The 24,623-nt window shown below is 51.6% G+C and overlaps 1 protein-coding gene across 1 annotated transcript in view; it reads right to left on the reverse strand.

The window, feature by feature from the left end:
- The window catches only part of VWA5B1 (von Willebrand factor A domain containing 5B1), a 39,986-nt gene extending 22,712 nt beyond the window's left edge, over positions 1–17,274 (reverse strand). The window contains exons 1-8 of the mRNA XM_061187036.1: positions 17,136–17,274; positions 15,115–15,287; positions 13,614–13,870; positions 10,179–10,324; positions 9,149–9,280; positions 8,392–8,516; positions 4,216–4,392; positions 267–377 (exon numbers count right to left, since the gene is read on the reverse strand). Coding sequence (XP_061043019.1) covers positions 267–377; positions 4,216–4,392; positions 8,392–8,516; positions 9,149–9,280; positions 10,179–10,324; positions 13,614–13,870; positions 15,115–15,287; positions 17,136–17,274 — 1,260 coding nt within the window. The remainder of the gene's footprint in view (positions 1–266; positions 378–4,215; positions 4,393–8,391; positions 8,517–9,148; positions 9,281–10,178; positions 10,325–13,613; positions 13,871–15,114; positions 15,288–17,135) is intronic.
- Positions 17,275–24,623: the final 7,349 nt, after the last annotated feature.

Below are 24,623 nucleotides of genomic sequence, written 5' to 3' on the forward strand. Positions count from 1 at the left end.
CCCTATCCCTTCCCTCTACCCCCTCCCAGTGTACATCCATACTTTGCCCCACATGATCTTTATTTTAAGGAGGGGGGAGGCCAGAAGACTGCCTACATGGAGATAGCCTCCCTTTGCTCCTCTGCTCCTGGCATCATCTAGGTTCTATATGGGTGAACAGGTTCTATGAGGGCAGGCCTCGGGGTTACCTCCTCTTTCCTTTTCCTTCCTTGCCTCTGTTTCTCACCATCTGACCCCTTCTGGTCCCAGCCATGCCCCCTCCTTACCTCATTGTAGGTCTGACTGGAAGGGAAGAGAGTCTTAAACGTGGATCCAAACCCAATGACATTGAAGAGGCAGGCTGGCATGAGGCTCTTAAGAGCCACCAGCATGGCATCCTGACAGGTAAGAAAGGAATTTTTAGGATTCAGGAAGGGGCTCTTACCTTGGCCACCACACAGCATTGTTCTCATACCAGCACAGAAGCAGCCTCCAAGTGGACCTTTCACCCTCTGTCTGCACCCAACATCACTTTCTCCCCCAGATAAAGAAATTCGCTGATGTTGACCAGAGGCTGAGCCAAAGCCATCATCATAAAACTCCTCATCTGTGTAGCAAGTCTGATTTCTCAAAGCCATTCTATTACAGTTTTCCAGTTTCGTTTCACCTCCTACTGACCCTGAGCGGTAAGGAGAGCAGGGAGCGCCCACCCCCTTCCACCAAAACAAAATTGATGTCTAAGAGAGGCACGTGGCCTGGTCCAGGTCCCACTGGTGATGAAGCAGCCTTCTGCTTCAAGGTCTGTGAGCATTAAAGAGTCTTAACCTATTTAACTATGCAATACCAGGAGACTTTGATCAAGGTATATTCTAAAAAATAATGACAAAGAGAAGGTGGAGGAGATGACAAGAGGGAAAATGATGATATTGATGATAATGATGATACAATGCAATGATAAATGTCAAGCAATTACTATATGCTAAGCAGTTTGTATTCATTATCTCATTTAACCTCTATAACATGTATTATAGTGTAGTGGTTAAGGAGATACACTTTGAAGTTAAACATATCTGGGTTTCAATCTCACCTTTGCTATTACTAACTTGACCTTGGGCTAGTTATATCACTCCTCTGAACCTCAGTGTGCCACACAGTAAACATTCAGTAAATGGTTATTATTACCAACCCCATGAGATACATATTAGTATCAATGCCTCTATTTTACAGATAAGGAAACTGAGGCTCAGAGGGTTAAGGAATTGCACTGGATCCTAAAACCTGAGAATAGGACTGAGGCTTTCAAAGCATAGCTCCAAGATCTTTATTTATGTTGGCTCTGCCTTGGCACAGAACTCAGGAATGAGTGGCTTTCCCTCATCCCTATAGAGTTTATTGATGGCACCCCAGGGATCTCAGCATAGCTTCAGAGAAACAAACTGTTACACTCCAAAATCTTGAAGGAAACAGCAGCAAGTAGATCCTGGCAACTTTTACACCATATGGCCTTCCAGGCTCCACGGCCCTGCAGCCCCTCTTCCATTCCCCTCTGTAAATATTGACATTAATGTTCTGTCCATCTCCTTTTGTTGCTTGTGTCAATATGTTTTGTTTTTCTGCAAAAGAAGTCAATATCTGTTTATTTTTTCATTAGTTACTGATGTGTATTGCTGCTAGGAGGAGACTCTGCTGAGACTCATACGGATTGTCTCTGCTCACACCTATTAGAATTTTAAAGCCATGCTTTTGGCAGCAAGTGGCAGCCTGTAGAATGAGACCAGCTGCAGGAAATTAAATTGGCTGAACTTTCCGCTTTGGCATGGCTGTTTGGATTTCTATTCTCTCCTACGTCCCTAAGCCTAGTTTTTCCTAAAACTTCAACCTAATGAGCCACCTAATGACTCAAGCAACCCCTCAATGGCCTCATTGTCAGTGGGGAAAGGGATGTGTGGCCTGAGTAATGACTTTTTCTAAAAGGGGCGTGTTTAGCAGAATGGATTGTGCCAATGCAAAGCCATTTGTGAAAGGATGACCTCGAGCTCACTGAGCTGAACTGGAAAAGAAAGCAAGAGCGACTCCAAGGGGAAAGGGACTGAGACGTGAACCAAGTTATCGTCAGAGAATTCTGACAATAGGTCTCTGGTTCAGGAACTGGATTTCTACTCATAAACCAGCTCCATTTAACTGGTAGTAACTGCCTGGAACACCAAGATGAGAAGGAGGTAGAGACTGAATCCAGGCTCAGCACTGAAAAAAAGTGTCATGGTCAATTATTGATGTCTGTCTGGGCTTGAAGGAGGGGAACAGAGGGATGTGTGACATATGTTTGCCCTCCCTGAATGAATCCTTCTTTCTTATTTTACAGAAAGAATAAATGAAGCCAGAGTTGAGAATCAACTTGTCCAAAGCCACATAGCGAGTCAGTGGTAGAATTGACCCCGGAACCCAGGCATTGTTTTTCTCAGAGCCATGTAGCAGGAATGACAATCAGAGAAGAGAGGTTTTCTCAGTGGAAGAGTCTGTATAATTCCCTATTGGCAATGTAAGGAAGATGAGCATTGAATTAAGATACAGAAGGTTCAGGTTCCCGCACCAGCTCTGTGATGTTGGGAAGAACATTTAGCGTCCTGGGGACTGAGTTTCCTCACCTGGAAAAGGGCAGGGAAAATAGACTAAATGCTCTCTGAGAGATGTTTTAGGTCTGTGATCCTATGATACGTTAGAGGAACTGAAGAGATGTCTTACAAATTGGTACAGCTGTGGAATGGACTACACATGGCCACACAGCCCTGGAGCGTGCTTCAGCACTCCAGCACTGTGGACAGGTCCTCACTTCAATGCCTGCCTTTGATGGCGGGCAGGGGTGGGGAAAAGGTACCAACTAGTCCTGCATCCCAATGTCAAGAGGCTCAAACAAGAACTTGGATCTCATATATGACTGCTCTGTCATACTTCAAGACCAAACCCAGTCACAGCAAGGCTTAGGAGATAGCTGGCATCACAGATCCCACTTAACCCCATTCCTCCTGGCTCATTCTGTTGCTCTGGAAATAAGAGGGACAAGGTAGGGAGAGGGACAAAATTTCAGGTGACAGCAGCGCCCTCTCTTTGTTCTCTCATCCCTTGTTCTCTTGAACTATGATCCTTTACTCAGTTCAATAAACAGCAACCAAGGGCTTTTTACGCATAAACACAGAGCTAGACCCCATGGGGAGAGACAGATGAGAAAGACCTGGTCCTTTTCCTTAATGAGTGGATAATTCCAGAGGAGGAGACAGACATCTGCACAACTAAAAATACAAGGAAGTGTTGGATAATGCCATAATTGTGGTGAATAATCTCCTCACGGAGATGGAATGCTTCTGGGCGTGAGGGGAGGGTTTTATCACTCTTTCTCCTGCACTCCTTCAGAACCCTCCAAAGCATCAAGACCATGCTCCCAGGCAGGCTTGGTTAACAGGGCTATGTCCCTCACTTGACTGTGAGCTCCTTGAGGGCAGGAGCTATATTTACAACCTACCGTCTTTCCAGGTGGCCAAGCACAGGGCTTTGCACATATTAGGCATTTGAAAAAAAAAAAAAGATGAACCAAATCATTTCTCCTGGATTCTACACATCCCTTGATGGCAGGGGCCATGTCCAATGAATCTCCAATGTCACGTGGTAGAAACAGTCAGACAGACAGATATGGGTTTAATTTTAGACCATGATCTTGGGTACATTACTGAAACTCTCAGGATGGGTTTTCCTGCCTGGAAAATGGTGATAATCTGACCAACCTCATAGGATTATTATCTGGATTAAACACCAAGCTGTGCATTAAGTGGCTGCACAGTATCTGACCCATAGTAGGCCCTCAGCAAATGTTAGTTCCCTTCCTCTTCTCTCTGTATCCCTCTCCACTTAGTACCTAGTGAGGTGTTTTAGCCAGAACAGGGACACAACAAAGGCGTGTAGAATGCCAAGGGAAGCTACTGATCACTTCATCCCTTGTAACTGGACAGCAGTTAACCTCTGCTCAGATCACTTCAGGGGTTTATTTGGGGAGCAAGTTGAGTTTAGGTGGGGTTTCTGTTTAAACTGACATACAGAATAGTTGTTTGTCATTTCTCTTAGCCATGGATAGTCATTTAAGGAACTGGTTCAGGTGTGGAAGGAGGGATGCTTGGGACAGAAAGTGCTGAGAAGCTGGCTACCCTGGAAGCCTAGATCCTGGGGTAGGGGTCCTCTGAGAAGTACCTTGACTCGGTGGATGTTGGTCCCATTCATGCTGTCACTCCTGTCGATGAGGAAGATAAACTCGCCATGCGTCTTTCTTAGGTTCGGCTGGACTGACTGGAGGTCAGGACAGAAGTTGAGCATGATGACAGAATGGTGGGGAATGTCCTTGTGGAGGCGTTTCCGGATGATTTCTGTCTGGAGGAGAAAGGGAAACTCTCTCACTTGGGCGTTCAAGGGGTCCAGAGCTACTCCTGGGGGTCGTGCTGGTCCCCCATTACTCTCCAGGGCTTGTCAGGATCCCACTCATCCTCTGTGTGAAAGACTTCCAGGTTGACCCTACCTGGGTCTTCTGCTAGACATTCACAGGTTGCAACAACAGAAAGGCCTAGGTTTGAATCCCAGCTCTGTCACCGTCCAGCCATGTGATCTTGGGCAAGACCCTCCTCTGGGTCTGACTCTTCTTTGTAAAACGGGGCAAATAATGCCCATTTCTCAGGGTGGTTCTGAGGATGAACTGAGCTGGCATGCAAATGGGAAGGTCCTGGCACACGTGCAGGTCCTCAGTTGAATAGTGGTTTCTTTCCCTTTCACACCCAGGGGATAAGCCACTCTCTGGCTCGTTTTGGCTGTGAACTTGGATTCTCTGGTTTATTGATTCTCTCCCACTGATAACTTCCTACTCACCCTTCAAATTTTACCTCTTTGGAAAACCTGCCCCCATCTTCCTGGTGGACTTAATTACTTAGTTTCCTCGTGCATGAAATGAGGACAAGAGTTGACGAGCTGTCAAAAACTGAGATTTAGCAAAGAGGGGGCAAATGACACAGGGGGAGACACTATGTATGAGAGGTGGAGATGCAGAGAGAAGCAGAGACAAATAGAGACAGAGAGACAAAAAAACTGATGCATATCGGTCAGTAGCAGACAAAAAGACCCCCACAGATTCATCCTCTCATTTATTCATTCAACAAACACTAAGTGCCCAGTAGGTTCTAGGCACTAGGAGGAAAGCACTGAAAATGACACATCCTTTCCTCATGGCGCTTATATTCTAGCACAGGGAAACAGACAAGAAACAAACGCATGAGCAAGATTTAGGTGAGGGCTGGGGACTGTGAAAGACAAAACAGGACGATATGATAATGAGTGATGAGCACCAGGTGCTGTCTAGCCAGGTGTTTAGAGAAAGCCTGTCTGAGCTCACTGAGTTGTATGGACTAAATGCAATGCCTGTGAGGCGGCGTCCCAGCAGAGAAACTGTCTACACAGCAGCCATCAACGCTCATGCCGCTGCTGTTGCTATTTGTCATGGGGACCCAGGCATTTCTCACACTGCGAGTTTTTGCTCATCTCTCTGTCTCCCCTCTAGCTTGGGGGCTACTTGAAGGCAGGTCATGCGTGAGTCTCTTGCATCTCCAGGGCTTAACATAGAGCTTGGTGCAGAGATGGGCTCAGTAAACATTAAAGGAAGGACAGCACCAGAGTTCTGTATCTTTTCATGTGTCCTCTTAGTTGGCCTTGTCACACCGCTACTGAACTGTCCTTGACTCTCCGGTCACTTTGCACCAAATCTCATTTCCTCTCTCCTCACTCTGCCGCCCTCTCTCTCCACCCCTACTTTCTCTGTCTCTGTATCTGACTGTCTCTGCGTGTACATATCTCTCTTTGTCTATTTCTCAATTTCTGTCTGTTTGGGTCCCTTCCTCAATTCAGTAGATGACATCATCACCCGCTCAGGTGTTCAAACCAAAGACCTAAGAGTTGTCCTTGACTCCTCTCTTTTCCTCACCCCACGCATCCACTCCTTCAGCAGAGGGCTGCCTGTTCTGCAGCTAAAATACATTCTGAACTTGTCCTCTTCTCTCTGTCTCCACTGCAATCACCCAAGCGCAGGACAGTACCATCTCGTGCCTGGATCTTGGCAATAGCTTCTTCCTGGCCTCATTCCTCTACTTTTATTTCCCCGTGGTCCCTTCTATAGAGAGCAGGCAGTGTGATCTTTCTTGTTACTCTCTTGCTTAAGCAATGGTTTCCCCTCACACCTTGTACCAGGGCTCGTGAAGCCCCGCTAAGGACTGACCCCTGCCTACCCATCCACCTCATGTTTGCCCCACATTTCAGCCATTCTGGGCATCTTTCTGTTTTCCAAACACATCATCAATATCCTGCTTCCATTTCTTTGCATGTTCTTCCAACGCTTCACAATCCACCGGGTCTCATATTCAGACAGGCTTTCTCTAAACACCTGGCTAGACAGCACCCGGTGCTCATCACTCATTATCATATCATCCTGTTTTGTCTTTCACAGTCCCCAGCCCTCACCTAAATCTTGCTCATGCGTTTGCTTCTTGTCTGTTTCCCTGTGCTAGAATATAAGCGCCATGAGGAAAGGATGTGTCATTTTCAGTGCTTTCTTCCTAGTGCCTAGAACCTATTGGGCACTTAGTGTTTGTTGAATGAATAAATGAGAGGATGAATCTGTGGGGGTCTTTTTGTCTGCTACTGACCTATATGCATCAGTTTTCTTGTCTCTCTGTCTCTATTTGTCTCTGCTTCTCTCTGCATCTCCACCTCTCATACATAGTGTCTCCCCCTGTGTCATTTGCCCCCTCTTTGCTAAATCGCAGTTTTTGACAGCTCATCCCACTCACTCTTCCTGATTGATGCCTCTGGATGCCCTCCTCCCTCCCACCGGGAGCTCCTTTGCCAAAAGCCACCGCCCAGCCTGGCCCTTTGGACGACAGAGCCCGAGGCAGCAAGAGCCACATCTGGTAGTGACAGGAGCCCGATTTTTGCCTCTCCGAGGCGTGGGGCGGGGGTCCGGGCTCAGGATCCTCTGATGTCTCGAGCTCCCATTATCCAATTACAATAAACTCATCACTTCTTAGCAGCTGTGGGTTGATGGCTGTCATCCCTGGAGCTCAAGAGAATACAGGGTATTTGCACAACCAACCCGAGGTGGCAAATTAATTCTCATTTGCTTCAGTGGTCCCAGAGCTAATTGGTTTAAGGCTTAGCAGGCAGGCCTGGGAGGCTCATTGCCGACACCCCTTGCCCACGTGCTGCAGTTCTCAGAGCTGAGTGGCACCCCCTGGCATTCCCACCACCACTCTGAGAGCCTGGCTCCAGCCTCTTCTCCCAGCTGACTCATCTGGATGAGGGGGCACCTCTGGGAGGACAGGTGTTTCCAGTGGGGTCTCTAACGTGGGGATGGGCATTGAGCCACCTACACCTTCCCTTCGCTATCTCCCCTACCCCCCACCAAGCAGGGGCTTCCAGTGGGATCTCTACCAAAGGGAACGATGTCATCAGCTGTAAGTTATCTCCGTGTTCTTGTCTGTTCCTCTGCCAGTCAGGCCAGCAGGAACGGGGGTGGGGGACCCTTACATCCGGCACAATTGCCCCACATGAGCAAGGCAAAGTCCTTAGCCTCTTTGTCACCAAAGCCAACTCCCTTTTCCCAGCTCACCAGTTATTTTGGGTGCTAAGCCTCAGTTTTCTCATCTCAAAAGGGGAGACAATAAAAAGAAGTATCCTGCGATTCTTAAGCCTACCTTGGCACTCAGGACCCGGCTCGATGTGCAGGGTCACGAGCAGGAGGGAGACTGCGGGGGTGGCTTGTGGCTGTGGCTCAGCATCCTCCTACCCCCTTCCCCACCCCCAGCCCCTTGCTGATGGCGCCCTTATCCTTTCACTTCGTGGGGGAGGGGTGGGCAGAGGGAAAGGATCCTTCTCGGGCTTTCCCTGCTCTGCCTTTATTCTTTACCTAATAGCAAGCAAGGATCCCAGAGTTAGGAAGAGCAAGAGACCCATTCAGCAGGTGGGAAAAGGGAGGCCCAGGAGTAGAGATGGAGCCGGGAGGGCACCCAGCTGTAGGGTCCTTGGTGCTTCTTGTGGGTGGATTAGCCTGGAGGAGACCAAGGTTGTTTCTGCCACCAGCCTAGAATTTTGCCTGGCTTAGGCACCTCGGTGGCACTAGGAGCAGGTAACCTGGCAGGAGGCAGGAGGGCAGCGCCGGTGTGACTGCCGCATCTGGACATCCACTTTCCCTCTGCCACCAGCTTGCTGTGTGACCTCGGGCAAGTCACACCCACCCCCAACCCCAGGTTCAGGCTCCTCATTGGTCCAGCAAAGACCAAGTCCCCAGTGCCACCCCAGTTCTGCCACCACTGATGTTGCTTCAGTCACCCTCACCTTTCGCTCTGCACTGCTGTCCTTCTTCATCCCTTTAATGAAATCTGTTCTTCCCTTCAAGTGCTGGTCAAACTCTCCCAGGGTCATGTCCCCTTTCTCCATCAGGACATGTGGCATGTAGGGCTCTGCAGAGATGAGATCAACTCTTGGCACTTGCCCGAGGGTGAGGGTGATGCTGGGGGCCTCCGTGGAGTGGCAGATCTTCACAGTGGGGAGGACTCCCAGTTGGAAGAGGGGGATGGGATCCCTGGCTGCTTGAGGCAGTGTGGGACCCTGAGAAGACTCCTTAGCTGGGAGGCAGGAGAGCCTAGTGGCTGTGGGTGATTCACTGCCCCTCCCTGGGCCTCAGTTTACCCATCTGTAAAATGGGAGTGATTCTGGGCTCTGATCTTTTTGCATCTAAACATTCGATGAATACTTAAAGAGACAAAAGAGTTGCTCCCTGAGAGTTCAGAGCTGCCAGGGCCTCATGGAGCTTAGGGTTTCAAAGATCTCTGCTCAGCTGGCCTGGGGGCAAAGTGCACCACTGGGTGGATGAGACCCTGGGGTCTCAGGAGCTAGAATGCGGCAGGAGACACTCAGTTCTGCCAGTTAGCTCTAAGTTTCCCAGGAGGCAAGTAGTTGGTCTCCTCTCCTCTGTCACGCGCCCCTACCCTCTCACTGGCCACTGGGTGGGGGGCCACGTGTCTGTGCCCCATGGGATCAGCACCTCCTCCCTCCCACAGGCATCCTGGGGGCCCCGCCTGGTGCACAGTACCGCTGGGGTGGATGAGGATCTCCACGGGCCGGTCGAAGGTGTGCCTGTTGGCCAGGGTGATAATGATACTCTTGGCCGAGCGTGCGGACGGGGCGGCGTCGGCTCGGATCTCGTGGGTGGGACTCTCCACCCCTGAGTGGCACAGAAAGGTGGGATAGGCTCAGGAGTCCCCGGAGAGAGAGGGGCTTGGTGGGGGACCCTGAGACTCAGGCCAGAGATGACTGGCACTCCAGCCCCATCAGGGGCTCCTGACCTGCTGTGTAAAACCGTGGACAGACCTTCTCAATTTCCCCATCTGCAAAAGGGGGGCTTAGCTAGATGAGGTCTAATGGCCTTTCCTTCCCTGACCTCACGATCCAGTGGGGGTCAAAGGAATGGCTTCCTCACAGGGCACAGAAAGATAGAAAGAGCTCCATGCTCCATCGGCGGGCACTCCATAAATGCCTCTGTGTTGGGATGTCCTGTTGCTCTGGGAGAACGCTTGTTGACAAGAAACCACACCCTAGTGTCTTTTTAAAACCTTGACTGGGTGGGGGAGGGGAACCATCAGAACAGTGGTACCCGCCTCTGGCTGCTCGTTAGAATCGCCTGGGAACTTTCAAATGTTGCAATGCCCAGGACTCACCCCAGACCAATGTCATCAGAAGTTCTGGGGTGGGGTCTAGGTGGTGAGATTTGGAAAGTTCCCCAGCTGATTCTGCCATGCAGGGGGAAGAGCAGGAAGCAGCTTTGTGGCTGTGGCTCCAGAAGAAGGCTGAGGACCGCGGACTTCGGACGGCCATGGCCTCGTGGGCATTTCCCCAGGGAAGCCACTGGGGGCGGGGGGGACAGCCTTGAAACCTGTCCTTGGGAAAGACTCATCTTGGGCCGCATGTTGGGGAGCAGGAAACGGGGGGCGGAGGGGCATGAGCTTCAGGCTGTCTTCCATCTGGGCTGGCCAACTTTCCCTCCCTCCCCTTCCTTTCCCCACCCCGCCGTGGCCTCGAATCTTCTTTCCAGCCCCATCCGGGTCTAGCCAGTTCCCTCTCACCTGCGAGCAGGCAGGGCCCACGGATCTCCAGCTGGAAGTTGAACTCGTATTCCATGGGGTTGGACACATCGGTGTCCAGGAGAGTCGCCAGGCACAATTTGTTCCAGGAGTCCAGGGCCTGGGGGCCGAAGCAATGCTTGTCTTTGCTGGGAAGGGGGCCGAGAGGAGGAGGAGGCGGCCAGTCAGGGCTGAGGCAGGGGGCCAGCAAGAGAAGACATGGAGAAAACGGCAAGTCCCAGGCAGCCCTGGCACCCCTGCAGCCCCACCCAAAAAGGGGCTGAGGAGCTTCCTTCCACCCCAGATCCTGACATTCCCACTCAGCCTGACTGCAGGGAGAGCCTGGATTCAGACCTAAGGTACCACTACCTACGATGGATGGGCCAGGCACCAGGCATGGGGGCTCACACTGTTCTCACCACGCTCCCAGAGGGCGGCCTCAGAGCCCTCATCTCCCCCACCTCCCACGTGGGGAAACCGAGGCTCAGCAAGATGAGGTCACTAGCCTAAGTGGCCACCACTGGGACTCGGCAGAGCGTGCATCCTCACCCGGGTCTCTCTGGCTAGGCCGTGAAACATTTTACACTATGTCACATCACTTCTGGAATACCTGCTCTGTCTCTGCAAGCTGGGAACCCTTGCATAAAGCCACTTCTCTGAGTCTTGGTTTTCTCATCACTGAATGGGGATAATAATGACACAGCTGTCTTGAGCAAGCGCTTAGCAAAGTGTCACCTGCTGAACGCTCAAGTCTCTGGCCCTTTATCTTTGTCATCCCTCACCCTGTCTCTGATCCTGCTCTATTTCCCTCCCCTCTATGGTCATGCCCTCTGAGGTCTTCGGTACACGTTCTGAATATGCACATATTTTTGTAAAACACACCATGACATTTGGTTGAAAAGAAAGCATTGTATTAGGAATCTCATTCAATTGCTCCCCTTTTTTTCACCCAACACTGTGTCTTTAAGCTCTGTCCAGTTGGCTGTCTGCAAAGCGAAGTCTTTGCTGCTGATGTGCTATGGCTTGCGGCCATCTGTTATATTGTACGTATTTGTTCCTGCCTTCACCTCCCTGTGTCCACAGACGCCAGCACCATGAATATCCTCATCCATGTGTTGTTTTTGGACGTATAGAAGGATTTCTCTGGGATCCCTGGGTCAAAGGGCACACACCGAGTATTGCCTGAGATTGCTTTCCAGGGTGGCTGGGCCAGTTTCCACTTCTACAAGCAATGAACGAGAGTTTCCTTCTCTCCTCATCCTCACGAACACTTGGTGTTATCTATTTTTCTTATTTTTTCCCATGTCACTCTATCTAAGCAACTTTGAGGTTCATCAGAATTCGATGCAGGCGTCTCCCAAGAGCATCTCTGTTAACTCTGCCTGCTGGAACGGGCAGGACTTAGCTTATCAGGGCCACCTCAGGGGCACCGAGGACTCCTTGGCCTCTTGTTCCCTGATCCACCGAGGTCTTGAATGTCCCCAGGTCTGCTAGGTCCTGCCTCTCCCATGCACCTGGCTTGGTGCCTATGGCAGCATTTACATAGATGACACACGAGCTGGTGCTCCCTGGCCTGAGACTGGCTGGTGCCACCAGCTTCTCTGTTGTACCAACAAGTGTCCTCACTCTAGATTTCGAGGCCCTACACAGTCTGACTCTCCCACTTTGCTAGAGTCTTACCAGCCTTCCAGCTGCTCTTCCAACACACCAAGCCTGTTGCTGCCTCAGGGCCTTTGCACTTACTGCCCGCTCTGCCCCCTGCCCCGAATGTTCTTCTTCCACTATTCTTCCATGGCCAGCCCCCTTCATTCAGATCAGGCCTCAAATGTTGCCTAAGCCCTGTCTATTCTAGTGAAACTAGCACCCACCCCATCCTCTGCCCCTCTAGCCTCTGTAGCATCTATCTCCATAGAGCTCATCACCCAACATATGACATGCTTGTGGGCTTATTAGTTTATTGTCTGTCTCCCCCCTTAGAATGCTAGCCCCACAAGGGCAGGGACCTTGTCTGTCTAGTTTACTGCTGTATTCCCAGCACCCAAAACAGTACCTGTCCCATGGTAGGTGTTTAATTACTATTTGTGGGGTGGTTGAGGAGTGCCCTCTGGGCTGGCCCCACGTGGGAGGCTAAAATAACCCCTCCCCGTCAGGTCACCTTGAGGTCAGCACTTTAACTGGTGGTGTCCAGGGATTTACTGTCACTCTCCTCTGTGTCCCAGTGGGCACGTGCTCCCAGCTGCCCCCATAGCCCAACCAGGGTATGTATGAAACTCCTAGATACATATGGTACATCTTCCCAGATTTCAACTTGGCTCAAAGATTCAGGCTCAAAGCTGGGGAGGGGGAGTTAAGTAGTTTAACTGGTAATTAATTCAAGTGTTATTTTTCTACCACAGTGGTGCTAATATACTGTGGAACAGATTTTTTTTTTAATGACACGAATTGAATAAGATACACGACTTCAAAAGACATCTCCTGTATGCATCAGGCTACCTTAAAACTGGCCTCCTCTCTCCCTGCAGAGGAAACGCTAGTCCCCCAGGGCTTATAGGTGGGAAAATGGGAGGAGCCCCGATCTCAGCTGCAGGTGCCTCAGGCTGTGACCCACCCCCTTTTCCCTCCTCCCCCACCCAGGGAGTACAGAGAAACTGTGCTGGAGTGTACCCTCCCGGCCCTGCTGAAAACTCTTTTTAAGGACTCCTTGTTGCTTCCGGGAGAAATCCAAAGTCTGCCAGGGCCACGGGGTGTCCTGTATCTCTGCAGCTTCATCTCATGTTACCTGTCCTTCAGTCCCGCCCCTGGGGCCCTGTCCTTGCTGCCTCAGGGCCTTTGCCCCTGCTGTTCCCACCTATAGGTACGCTTCTCTCTGTACCTATATCCATCCCCCTCCTGGCTCAGCCCTCAGCTGAAATACCACTCCTCAGAGAAGCCTGACCAGGCCCCCAGATCCCCCCCCCCTTGTTGGGTCTCTCTTTTATACTCTTAGCCAACGAACCTCTCCTTTACTGCACTTTTCACATAATTAATTATGCATGCAAGTTCATAAACAGTTCACATTAGTTGTGTTATCTGTTGGATAATTATCTCTCCCAACCAAGTTCCAAAAAGGCAAGGGACCATGTGGATTTCATGTCCTCTGTGTCCCTAGCACCCACCCCAGTGTCTAGCACCTAGGTGCTCTGAAAATACCTCTTGAATGCATTAAAGAAAAACGCCTGGAAATTCTGATACCAAGCTGTCCAAATCCCAACCCTTCTGACCAGTACCAACACGGAGCATTTCAGGAGATTCTTAAGTGCTCGAAACGTGAGCAGGGGAGGGACAGTTACTGAGATGGGGGCAGCTACAGAGCTCAGCCTCACCTCCTATCCTTCCCACCCGCCCAACTCCCTGCTGCCCACCCGGGACTCTGGGCTTGTCTGGGCGGGGGCTCCTCACCCGTGGGTCTGTTGGTTGGAGGGGCCAGTGCTCTCGGTGCAGAACTGAGGCACGGTTGGGGCGCAGACAGCAGGTAGCAGGACCCTCACAGCCCCGCTGGGCAGCGTCGGGAGCTCCGAGGAGGTGCTGACGAAGATGGTGACGTTCTCCATAGGGGCGACGGTCCCCAGGTTGACCACAAAGAGGATCCGCTCCAAATCCTCATCCAAAGCCACCTTTCCTGGTGTGCAGGAAGGAGGGATGATGCAGAGTGTTTCCTAAGTGCCAGGCCTGGAGTCAGGGACTGTGCATACGTTCTCTCCCATCCCCTCTAAGCCTGCTGTGTGTTAGGTTAGAGCAGCCTGCTCTGCTGATGGGAAAACTGAGGCTCAGCGTGTGGGTGCAACTTGCTCAAGTTACTCAACAAATAACTAATTTATTGAACCAGGATCTGAACCTATGTGGGTCTGATGCCAAGCCTGTGTACTTTCCACTGTATCTTGCGGGGAGTGGGAGACTGCGACCCACAACTCCCCAACAGAGGGTCACATCTCTATCCGCAGACTCTATGTCCCCCCGAGAATCACGGTGGAGCATTCCCCCCTCCCCCAGGATCCATGCTCTCTCCTTTCACCTGAAAGGCCCATCCCTCATTCCTTCTTAGCCCATCCTACCCATCCATCCAGCCCCTCCACAAAAACCTCCCTGGTCCCACCTGGACCACTCTTTCCCTCCTCTGACATTATCTGGACCGCTTTTGGCATAGCCACTGTCAACTTACTATCGTGGTCACTACTGGGCATGTCCTAGCTATTCTTCCAGGCTGGGAGAAGTCCTAAAATCTTGGGGGAAACTTTGCATCTTACAGAGCATGAGTGTTCATTAAAAGATTCTTGAACATCTCAATGATCAGGTGAACAAACTTCACCTCCATCATAAATCCAATGGTAAGAATCTCATATCATATGATCCTTGGTCTGGACTCAAGCCTTGGCTCTGCCACTAACATGCTGTGTGACCTTGGGCCAGTCACTCACCCTCTCTGAGACTCAGTATCCTCAATAGCAGGCATCAGTAGCCATGCTGTGAGTACTTACTCTGTACCAGGGACTGTGATGAGTGTTCTGCATGCTCTTTGCTGAGATTTGGATGCATAGGATTATTAGTTACAGTTTACAAATGAGGCTTAATTTCTTATCTAAGCTTGCAAGCAGCAGGATAGGCAGTCAAATCCTGGTGTGACTCATTCTACAACCTCTGAGCTTAAATGACATGATCTTTTGTGTTTTAGAGATATCTTAACAATCCTTCTGTTGTCTCCTTTGAGCCTTACCACTCTTTCCAGGTGAGAACAGAAACAATTACCTCTATTTTCCAGATAGTAAGGTGAGGTTCAGAGAGGTTAATTATTGGCCTGAGGTCACACAGGATTCCTGACTCTTAGTGTAGTGCCCTCTCTACCCTATCCCATTGCTGCCCTTTCAGTCTGCCTGAGACTCCAGCCATGCCCAGGCCCTGCCACAGCCTTTCTGGCCTTCTTACCTGTGACAGTTGCAGCTCGGAGGCCGGTGGCATCTAAGTGGCCACCCTCCATCTTGGCTTTGTCCTTGATCTGTACTGTCACGACTCGGTCGGCAATGACTGCCTCAAAGCCGATCACCGTGGTGTACTCATCCAGTGGGTATACAAAGAGACCTGCCAGAGCAGGGCCTAGCATTGCGCGGTGCCCCAGACCCACTCTGCATGCCCCACCCCAGAGAAGGAACTGGAGCCTTTGTTCTGCCATCCGAATGGATGAGTGGATGGTACTCACTGCCACTTGGAGGACTCCAGAGAGAACTTGGGCTGGGGCCTCCTGGTTCTGGGGGCTGGGCAGGAGATGCACAGGAGCAGGCTCTGTGTCAGCTGCAGGGCAGCTGGAAAGGGACGGCTGCTCCCCTGTCCCAGCCAACTCTTACTCTGCTGGCCTGTGAGGCCGGTGTGACCAGGGCTTCTGATTTTTCAAGAGAGAGTGGAAATCTGGATTTTTATGTGACCTGATGTGTGGGACTAATAAGACACCTCTGTGTGGTGGTCCCGTGCGTGGCGCCCAGGAGCTGGGGCTTTGGAGGAATAGGGCTAGGGTTCTAATCCGGGCCCTGCCCCCTTCCCCAGTCTGGTGACCTTGGATAAAAACATTTAGCATCTCTACGCCTCACAGCCCCATCTGTAAAATGGGGATAATAGAGCCAAACTCAGGGTCGTTATGAAAATGGAAAAAACAGCCACCACTTATTAAACTATATCCCCCATAGTGCATGCCCTACATCTTTATATCTCAGTGCTTCTCGAACTTCAAGAGCACATGAATCACCTGGGGGTCTGGTTAAAATGCAGATGCTGATTTAGTGGTTCTGGGACAGGGCCTGAGATTCTGCATTTCTAACCAGCTCTGGGTGATGCCGATGGCTGGGGTACCACACTCAGAGGATCAAGGTCGTATCTCATTTTATCTGCCCACTAACATGAGGGCAGCACAGTGCTGGGCCCATGGTGAACTCTCCACAAATCCCAGCTTCCCATCCCTCAGTTTCCTCATCTATAAAATGGGGGGACTGTTCTTTCTGCACATGGAAAGCCAAAGGACTCTCCCAGAGCTGTTCAGTAATTTAGTCCCTGGGTTCCTCGCGGGCCTCACTTTAAGCCACCCTCTATAGGTTTCCTTAAACAGAGGAAAAGGGTCGTTTGCTCTGCCCAGGAGATTTCCGCAGGGAGGAGACTTTCCCTTGCAGGTTTCTTTTGGGAATTGAAAGAGTTTCAGAAGCTCAGGTCAGGCTGGAGGGTGGTGCCCCGAGACATGAAGTTTGGGGGTTAGGAGGCCCCCATCACTGTGGATGAGAAGCGACGCTAACCATAACAAGCCTTTACGCAGAACCCTCCCGGCCAGCCTTCCCATAACGCCCTTCCTTAAGTGCAAGGAGAGGAGTGTAATTTACAGACATCTCTTGCAGGGGAACGCCGGTCCACACTCCTGACTGCCTTGCGCTGATGACTCATATTTGCAGACTGTTTTCCATTCCACGCTGTCCTTCCTCATGTATTACCTCATCTGTTCCTCCTGCAAACCCTGGCATCCAAACAGGTGCAGGAGCACCCTGATATCGAGAAGGACAGCGGCTTCCCCAAGGTCACGGGCACGAGAGCCACACCTACGACTGGGAGCTCCTGGCTTCCACTGAGTCTGGACGCCTCTCCTACTGTGAGGCTCACTGGGGAGAGTGGAGGACTGACTGTCTGACACAGGTGGGCATGTCTTGTGAACATAAATAGGGCTGGGACAGTGGGCTGGGGCCGAGCCCCAACCTGGGTTCGAATCCTGACCTGACTTGCTACCAGCTTTAAGACCTGCAGGGCAGAAGTGGTATTCCTATTTCACAGATGAGGAAACTGAGACTCAGAGAGGTGACATGACTTGTCCGGTGTCAATCAGCTAATACATGTCAGGATGGGGATTCTGCTTGGAGGAGCAGGTGGTCCTGGGGAAGCCCCAACAGGGATCCTTACCCTGGAAGGGCTGGGCTTCCAGGTTGCCATAGGTGAGGGAGGCGGTGAGACCCAGGGCGTAACCACTGACAAAGGAGGTGACGTCGGATGCGGTGAGGGGCAGGGCTGCCCCTGTGATCTGGTTCAACAGACCAGGCATCTTGCTGGCTACTCAGCCTTCAGGGCCTGCAAGAGACAGGAAGGCAGGAAGTGGGGAGAGGCCCCCCATCTCCCCGACTCAGTTCTCCCACTTCGGCCCCCACAGGAAGTCAAAGCATTGTTCTCTTCACTTCCCCCAACTACTTCCTACTCAGTGACCCACAGTGACTCTTGACCACCCCTCAGAAGAGAAGGAGTGGTCATTCCATTTCTTTCCATTTCACGGTAGAGAGGCTGAGGCCTAAAGACATGTGACCCGCCCGGATTCACTCAGTGGGTGGGAGCGCAGGCAGGGTTAGAGCCCAGGCAAGCTCGTGTCCAACCTGGGCTCCTCCATGGGCAGTGCTCTCCGAGCTCCGGATGGGAGTCCAGGGGCTCTGGTCCCATCCCTTTGTCAGTCCCGTGATCTCTGAGCCTTAGATGCTTCCTCTGCAGAATGAGATGGTTGGAATAGCTCACCAAGCCCCTCCTTCGCTGACTGCAGTGAATCTACCCACTACAGTCAACACGTGGGGTGTAAGGGAAGTGAGAAACACCCACCCCTCCAAAGATACGAAAGTGAAAGAGACACCATCCCTCCAGGTGTGCAGACCAAAAGCCTGGGGGCCGTTCTCAGCACCCCTTTTTCCCACCCCCACACCTAAGCTATTGCCAAAGATCATGATTTATCTCTGGGAAGACCCAGGCATCCATCCATGCCTTTCTTCCTCTGCCACCAGCATCCCTGTCCCAGCCATCACCATCTCCACCTGGACCACAGCTCCTAACTGGCCTCTTGAATATACTCCTCCCCCCCAACCCCGGAATCCATTCTCTACCCAGTGGCCAGAATGAACAGACCAACACACAAGTTGGACAGATTTCCATCACCCCTGCCACCCTCTCTCACCCACCAATGGTTTCCTATTTCTCCTAGAATAGAGACCAAAACCCTTTTAAAATTTTGGCCTAGGGCCCTGTGTGATCTGGCCCTGCCTGCCTCTCTAGCTGATCTGTCATCATGTTCCCAACCACACTTTGTGTGTCTCCCAGCTTCCATGCCATCCCTCAGATGTGTCCTGTGCTCTCTCCACCTTTGTACTTGCCACACTCTACCTCTAAGGCTCACCCCATGACCCACTGTAAACTAGTGACCTCCTATTGTCCTTCAGTGTCAACTCAGGGCCCCCCTTTGCTGGGAAGCCAGTCCACGCATGCCCAGCATCCTTTCTCTGCCTCTTACAGAGCCGAGCTTCTCTCCCTCGGAGCACTTCCGTTAGTCTGTAGGGATGCATCTTGTTCCCGTGAGATTACTTTATTCATGTCCGTCATCCCGTTTGGAGTGCACGCCCCTGGAGGCCAGGTCTATTTTTGCTGCCCATGGCATCCTCAGTGCTGACTGAATACATAAAAGAATGTATGACTGTCATCATTCCAACACCAAAGACCTCGGAGCGCTTCTCAGGGCAGGGTATCGATTCTCTATGAGGTTCCTGATACCCTCCCAGGCAATCACCTGCCTTCATGAGGTGGGGTGGGAGTGGGAAGCAAAGTCAAACAAAAGGTGTGGAATACGAATTTGAGATTCTTTCTGGGTCTTCCTCTCGGTGATGTACGTGCCAGGCAAAGCTGCTGCGGGCTGGTAGCCTGTTGCCGTTTATTTGCAAGGCTGTTCAGTGAGTTCTGATTACTCTGCCTTTTCTCTGAGAAGGGAACTCTTTGCTTCCACGTCCTCCTTGTGTCCCCAGGCAAGGATCCTCGGCTGTTCCCTCCCTCGCTGCCAGGCCAGCAGTATCTTTTTTTTTTTTTTTTTTTTAGCAGTATCTTTTTAATTATGTTCTCTCTGTGGCTCCGGCCCAGACAGCTCTCAGCCCTGGCTTATCTGCAGTGGGCTGACTGACAGCAGGAGGAAGATAAGGGGCTGGGAGGGAGCCGCTGTATCCCCAGCTGCCTTCTTTCAGGAGTTCTCTGTCTCAGGGGACTGGCCAAGCCCAGAACAAGATGGCGGAGGTCATTTCCTGACAAAGCCTCATCCCCTGCCATCCACACTCCTGCCCTCCTCCTCCTCCTCCTGGTTCCCTCCTGTCCGGAATGCTGATTGGGAACCAGCACCCAGACATGTGGTGGACTTGAACTTAAGCTTCAGTTCAACTCGAGGTAGAGTTTTGCCAAGGGCATCTCAGCCAACCCACTCATCCTACACTGCCCTGTGCCCACCCCAGCTTCCTGGGGTGACTCTCACCCAGAGAGTGGGGCTTGGGTGAGCGACGTTGATAACACAGGCAGACTCACGCAGCACTGACTCTTTAACAATGTCAGCCCTCTTGGGAAGAGTAAACTTGAAATTCTGCAGGGCCTAATTCATGAAGTCTTCATCAATTCATCCAGCATTGATAAGCACCTACTGCGTTCCAGGCCCTGAATTAGCCACTAGGCATACAAAGATAAGATACAACTCCGTCCTTAAGGACCTTACACTCCAGAGGCAGAGGAGTTGGGGAGTGGGGGAAGATAATGGTAACAGCAGGTGGAATTTGTTGAAAACTGAAACTGTGCCAGGCACACATATTATCTCATTTAATTCTCACAACCTTATAAAGTGTATTGTTTTGCAGGTGAGGACATCGAGGCCTCAGATGCGTTTGGTTTTGCACATGAGTTTGGGGTGCCCCAAGGACATACTGGTACCCAGGGTGCGTGTGTGGGACTTTCTCCTGGAGGAGCCCAGGGGCATCCCTGCGAGAGATGGGGACCAGAGCAAGTAAGGCTGAGCATCCTCCCTCCAACCATCCCAACCTGGGCCTCCAGTGGGCATCAGGCCACAGGAAACTCCTAGGAGAGACCTAACAGGGAGGAAGCCACCAGCATCATCCCCAAGACAGTGTGAGAAGCCAGGCTCGGCCTCAGGAACAGTGTGGTGTGAGCGGGGCTGAGGTGGTGACAGGGGCTGATCTTAGTGTGGCAGGGTCAATATTTCACTAGGCGTTTACCCGCCTCACCTCCTTCCTGATTGGCCAGACCACCTGTCTTTTCCCAGGTCCTTGACTTTTGGGATGCAGAATCTGGGCTGGTGAGGTGAGAGAAAAGAGAAAGGGGAGTGAATGGGCTGGGAGAAGGGATGGAAGGGGCCACTAGACCTTAGAGCAGCCAAGGGGAGAGTGAGGGGGCGGGCAGGAAAGAGGATTTCTAAGAAGTGAGTGAACCACTGTAATCCCTGGGTATTCGTCCCCTCCTTTATAATACCAGGTGAGTGGAGGGGCCAATAGCTCCCATCTCATCAGCACTGTGAAGATTAAATTGAATAATGTGTACAAAGTACCCAGCACAGTGCCTGGCACATAGTAGGAGCTCAATAAATATTTGTAACGTGAAATGAATGAATGAATGAATGAATGCCGGCAGCCTCCCAGGGACACTAACCTTTAGCGGTCACCTAGGTGCTGGGAGACAGGAGAACAAGGCAGAAGTGACATGTAAACTAATGGAGGTGACAGATATTAAATGAAGCTGCAAGCCAACAGATTCAAAACCTGACTCTTTCCTGTCACTTCCACTGCTGCCACCCTCCTGTCCCCCTACAGTTTATTCCCAGTGGAGCAGCCAGAGTGATCCTTTGACGACATGGATCCAGTCATGTGGTTCTAGAGTTCAAACCCCTGCCAGCTCCCCTCGCCCCTCAAGACCCCCTGATCTGGGCCCCATGCCCTTTCCTTTCTGATTTCCCCCTTGGTGACTCTGCTCTGGCTCTTATGCCATAGAGCTTCTGCACTGGCTGTTCCCGCTTCCTGGAATGCTTTTCCCCTCACTATCCACGTGGCTCTCACCCTCACTCCTTCAAGTCTTTGCTCAAATGGCACCTTCTCAGGGTGGCCTATCCTTAATACTGTATTTCAACTTGCAACCCGTTCCCCCGGCTTCACTTCCAATCCCTCATTCTGCTTTTTTATTTTTCCCAGAGCACATATTACTAACATACTCTATATAAAGCATTTATTATGTTTATTGCTTATCACCTGTCTGCCCTCCACAAGGGCAAGGATTTGGGACCTGTTTTTCTCAAGATATATCCCAAGTGCCTTGAGGAGTGCTTGCATTATTAGCAGGTGGTGAATAAATATTGTTGAATGAATGAATGGATCAATACATATAATCACAGTGCAAAGCTGGCCATTTCTGGGTTTCCCATTTTTCCAGCTGAGGGCAGCTCCCCAGGGAAGATGTCAGAGTTAAATCCATCATTTAGGTTTTCATCCCAGTATTTATCAGTCAGCAGCCCAGATACACCCTCCCCGCCAGCACGGAGGTCCCACCCATCTTCGAACAGACCATCCGTCCATAGGGGATGCTCTGTGGTTCTGCGCCCCTGAGCCAGCCCCTGGCCCTCTTCCTCCTCTTCTAACCTCCCACTATGCCTTCTGCAGCCACCACCCGGCAGCCAGCAGGCTCCCTGAGAGGCTCTCTGTGTCCTTGCCTGAGGACCTGCTTCCCCTTCTTCCAGGAGGGGCTGCTATTCCTTGCACCCCTCAGGTTGGGAGGCTGATGTCTTTTAGCTACACCCCACCCCCGCTTTGTTGCTTGCCATCTTCAAGGTCCCAACCACACCCTCCTTTTAGCAAGCACTTGGCACCTGACACCTGGCTTCCCTGCTCCCCAAGCCCTGCCATCACCTGGGGTGACTTCAGCATCCATGGGAAGGATGCACCCAACTCACTGAGCTGTTATCCCCAAACCCCCGCATCTCAGTAACCTCTGCTACCCCTCCAGCTCAGCCTCCAATTTCCACTCATTCCTTGAACTTGAGATGCCATTCATGATTGTTCCATCCCCAAAACCTGAGTCACTCAGTCACTTAGGTTGCTCTTCAAATTGCAACCTCTCGACACTTGCTAGCTCTCTTTTCCTGTTTTTTCCTTAGCAGTTACCACCATCTGATAGACTGTATATTCCGCTTATGTATCTTGTTTAATGTGTCTCTCCAACTCTCTAGATAGAGTATAATCCCCAGTGAAGGCAAGAATTTTTAGTTTGTTTCTCGGCTATATCTGCCACCCATAGAATAATACTGGGGTATAGTAGATGCTCAATAAATACTTGTCAAATAGATGAAACATCATTCCAAGTGCTTTACATATAAAATTGGGTAGCACCCCTCAGAGGTAGGTACTCTTACTATCCATGTACTACAGATGAAAACACCAAAGCTCAGAGAGGTGAGGTAACTTATCCAAGGCCACCCAGCCAGTAAGTGATGGGGCTGGGAGTTAACTCAAGCAGGAGGACTACAGAGCCCATGTCCTTAACTGTGAGGCTACATTGCTTCCTGCATTAAGCTTCTCCCCAAGCCTTGACATTTCTGCCCGAACGCTCTCCCGAAATCCTCCTCTGCTCTCCAACCCCATTGGGGCTGCTACGTTGCTCTCTCCTGGACCATCTCTACCAGCTCGTACCTGGTCCTTCAACCTCCAGGCTGTTTCCCTTCCCATCCCCTCTGTCACCCCATGTGTAGGCACATGCGTGCACAGACACACACACAGACACACACACACACAGCAGCCTCCCTTTCCCCTGAGCTTAATGGCTCTCCATTGTTTTTGTCCAACAAGGCAGGTTAAACTCCTAGCATGGCATTCAAGTTTCTTCCCCATCGGTTCCCTATCACCGTTCAGTGTCACCTCCTGCCATGTCCTACATGTTCACTTTGCTCCAAACACACTGACCTCACTATGCCTTTCCCACACCGGAGCCTTTTCCTGTAATGATTGTGGCCTTCTTCTCTGCCTTTCAAAGTCCTATTCACCACTTAAGACCCAGTTCCACTGTCATCTCCTCCATGAAGCCTTCCCTGAGACCCAGCCCATCAGACATGCCCTCCTCGGGACCTCCACAGCCTCTGGGAACTTGTCTGCTACATCACACATCACAAAGCTCCGTAACTGCCCATCTGTGATGGCTTGTCTCCTCCACAGGGCTGTGAGTGAGGTAAGGACAGGGGGTGCCCCTCCTCCTTTGCCTGTGCCCCAGCTCCCTGCCAGGGCTCAGTTCAGAGGAGGGATTCTAAACGGAGGCACCTACCAGGGTCTAGTGCTTTGCAGTCATTGCTAATGCACACACTCCCTCACGTTACAGGTAGGGAAACTGAGGGGCACATCTGGAAGCCAGGATCACATAACTGGTGAGTGGTCAGGCTGGCTGGGATAGGAAGCAGCCTTGCTCCTTTCCCTTCCCCAGCTGCTTCCTGGTCTGTGCTGAGCACAGGAGAAAGGGAAAGAAGGGAGGGAGGGAGGGGGAGGGGGAGGGAGGACCAGGACCCTGGTGAACTAGGGCTGTGAGCCTCAGAGACCCTGGGCTTCCCCTGCTCTGATGCCTCTCAAGGTGGGGCTGTGATCCCGATTGCACCATGAACCCTGCCAGCCCCCGTCCAATCTCCAGGCTCCAGAGATGCCTCTGGGGAAGCCTGTGGCCCAGGCCCCAGTTTGTCCTGGAACAGCCTGGGGTGCAGTGTTCCAGGCTGAGCACAGAGGCTGGGTGACAGGTGCCTGCAGCAGGCGCAGTGTGACCTGATTTAGATGCAATGAGGGAAGGATGTGCAGGGAAGGAGCAAGGAAAAGGGTGCTGGGCCCTGCCTGGCTTCAGTCTTCCTGGCAGCAGTGTAGAACTCCTGCACTGGGGTCCTGGGGTCAAGGAGCGGGGCCTCATGCCTCCCTTGCCAGGGGAGATTTGCTTTTCAGAAAGGGATTTAGAAAGGGAGAAACTTGCTTGTGGGGTAGCAGCTAGGTCCCAGGATCTAGAGTACTGCCTGAGGATAGATTCTCTGGACAGCCACTTCCTGGTAGCCTTGGGCCAATTACTCGGCTGTGCTCTGCTACGTACATACTGTGTAACCTTGAGCAAGTTATTAACTTCTTTGTGCCTTAGCTTCCACATCTGTAAAATGGGACCATGACGGCACCTGCCTCCTAGGACACTGGGCGGGAAGCGGGCAAGTCCTGATGGGGCTGGGGTCTTCTCCTCTCTGCCCTCCTCCATCGGTTGTCCCTGTGAGGGCCACTTCCAGGGTTGGGTTGACCCCTGTGCAGACCACCCAGCTGGGAAGGTGCTTGGGTCTCTGCCCAAGTGCCCGTCTCAGTAACTCCTCTGATTCTGCCCTTGGAGCTGAAGTTCCCCATCTCCTTTCATCCCCAGGTCATTTTTGTCCCAGAGACAGCATGGCAGGGACAAGCAAGGCCTGGAAAGCCATTTCTCTGCCTGGAAAGCCATTCTGGAGGCCTCTCACCCTCACCCTGGTCAGATCTCCCCCAGATTGTATCCACAGAGTTGGAGACCCCCAGCCGAGTGGGCTCAGCCAGGCCTGGTCAAGATGCAGACGGTGAG

The sequence above is a fragment of the Eubalaena glacialis genome, chromosome 3 (assembly GCF_028564815.1).
Source record: "Eubalaena glacialis isolate mEubGla1 chromosome 3, mEubGla1.1.hap2.+ XY, whole genome shotgun sequence".
NCBI lineage: Eukaryota > Metazoa > Chordata > Mammalia > Artiodactyla > Balaenidae > Eubalaena > Eubalaena glacialis.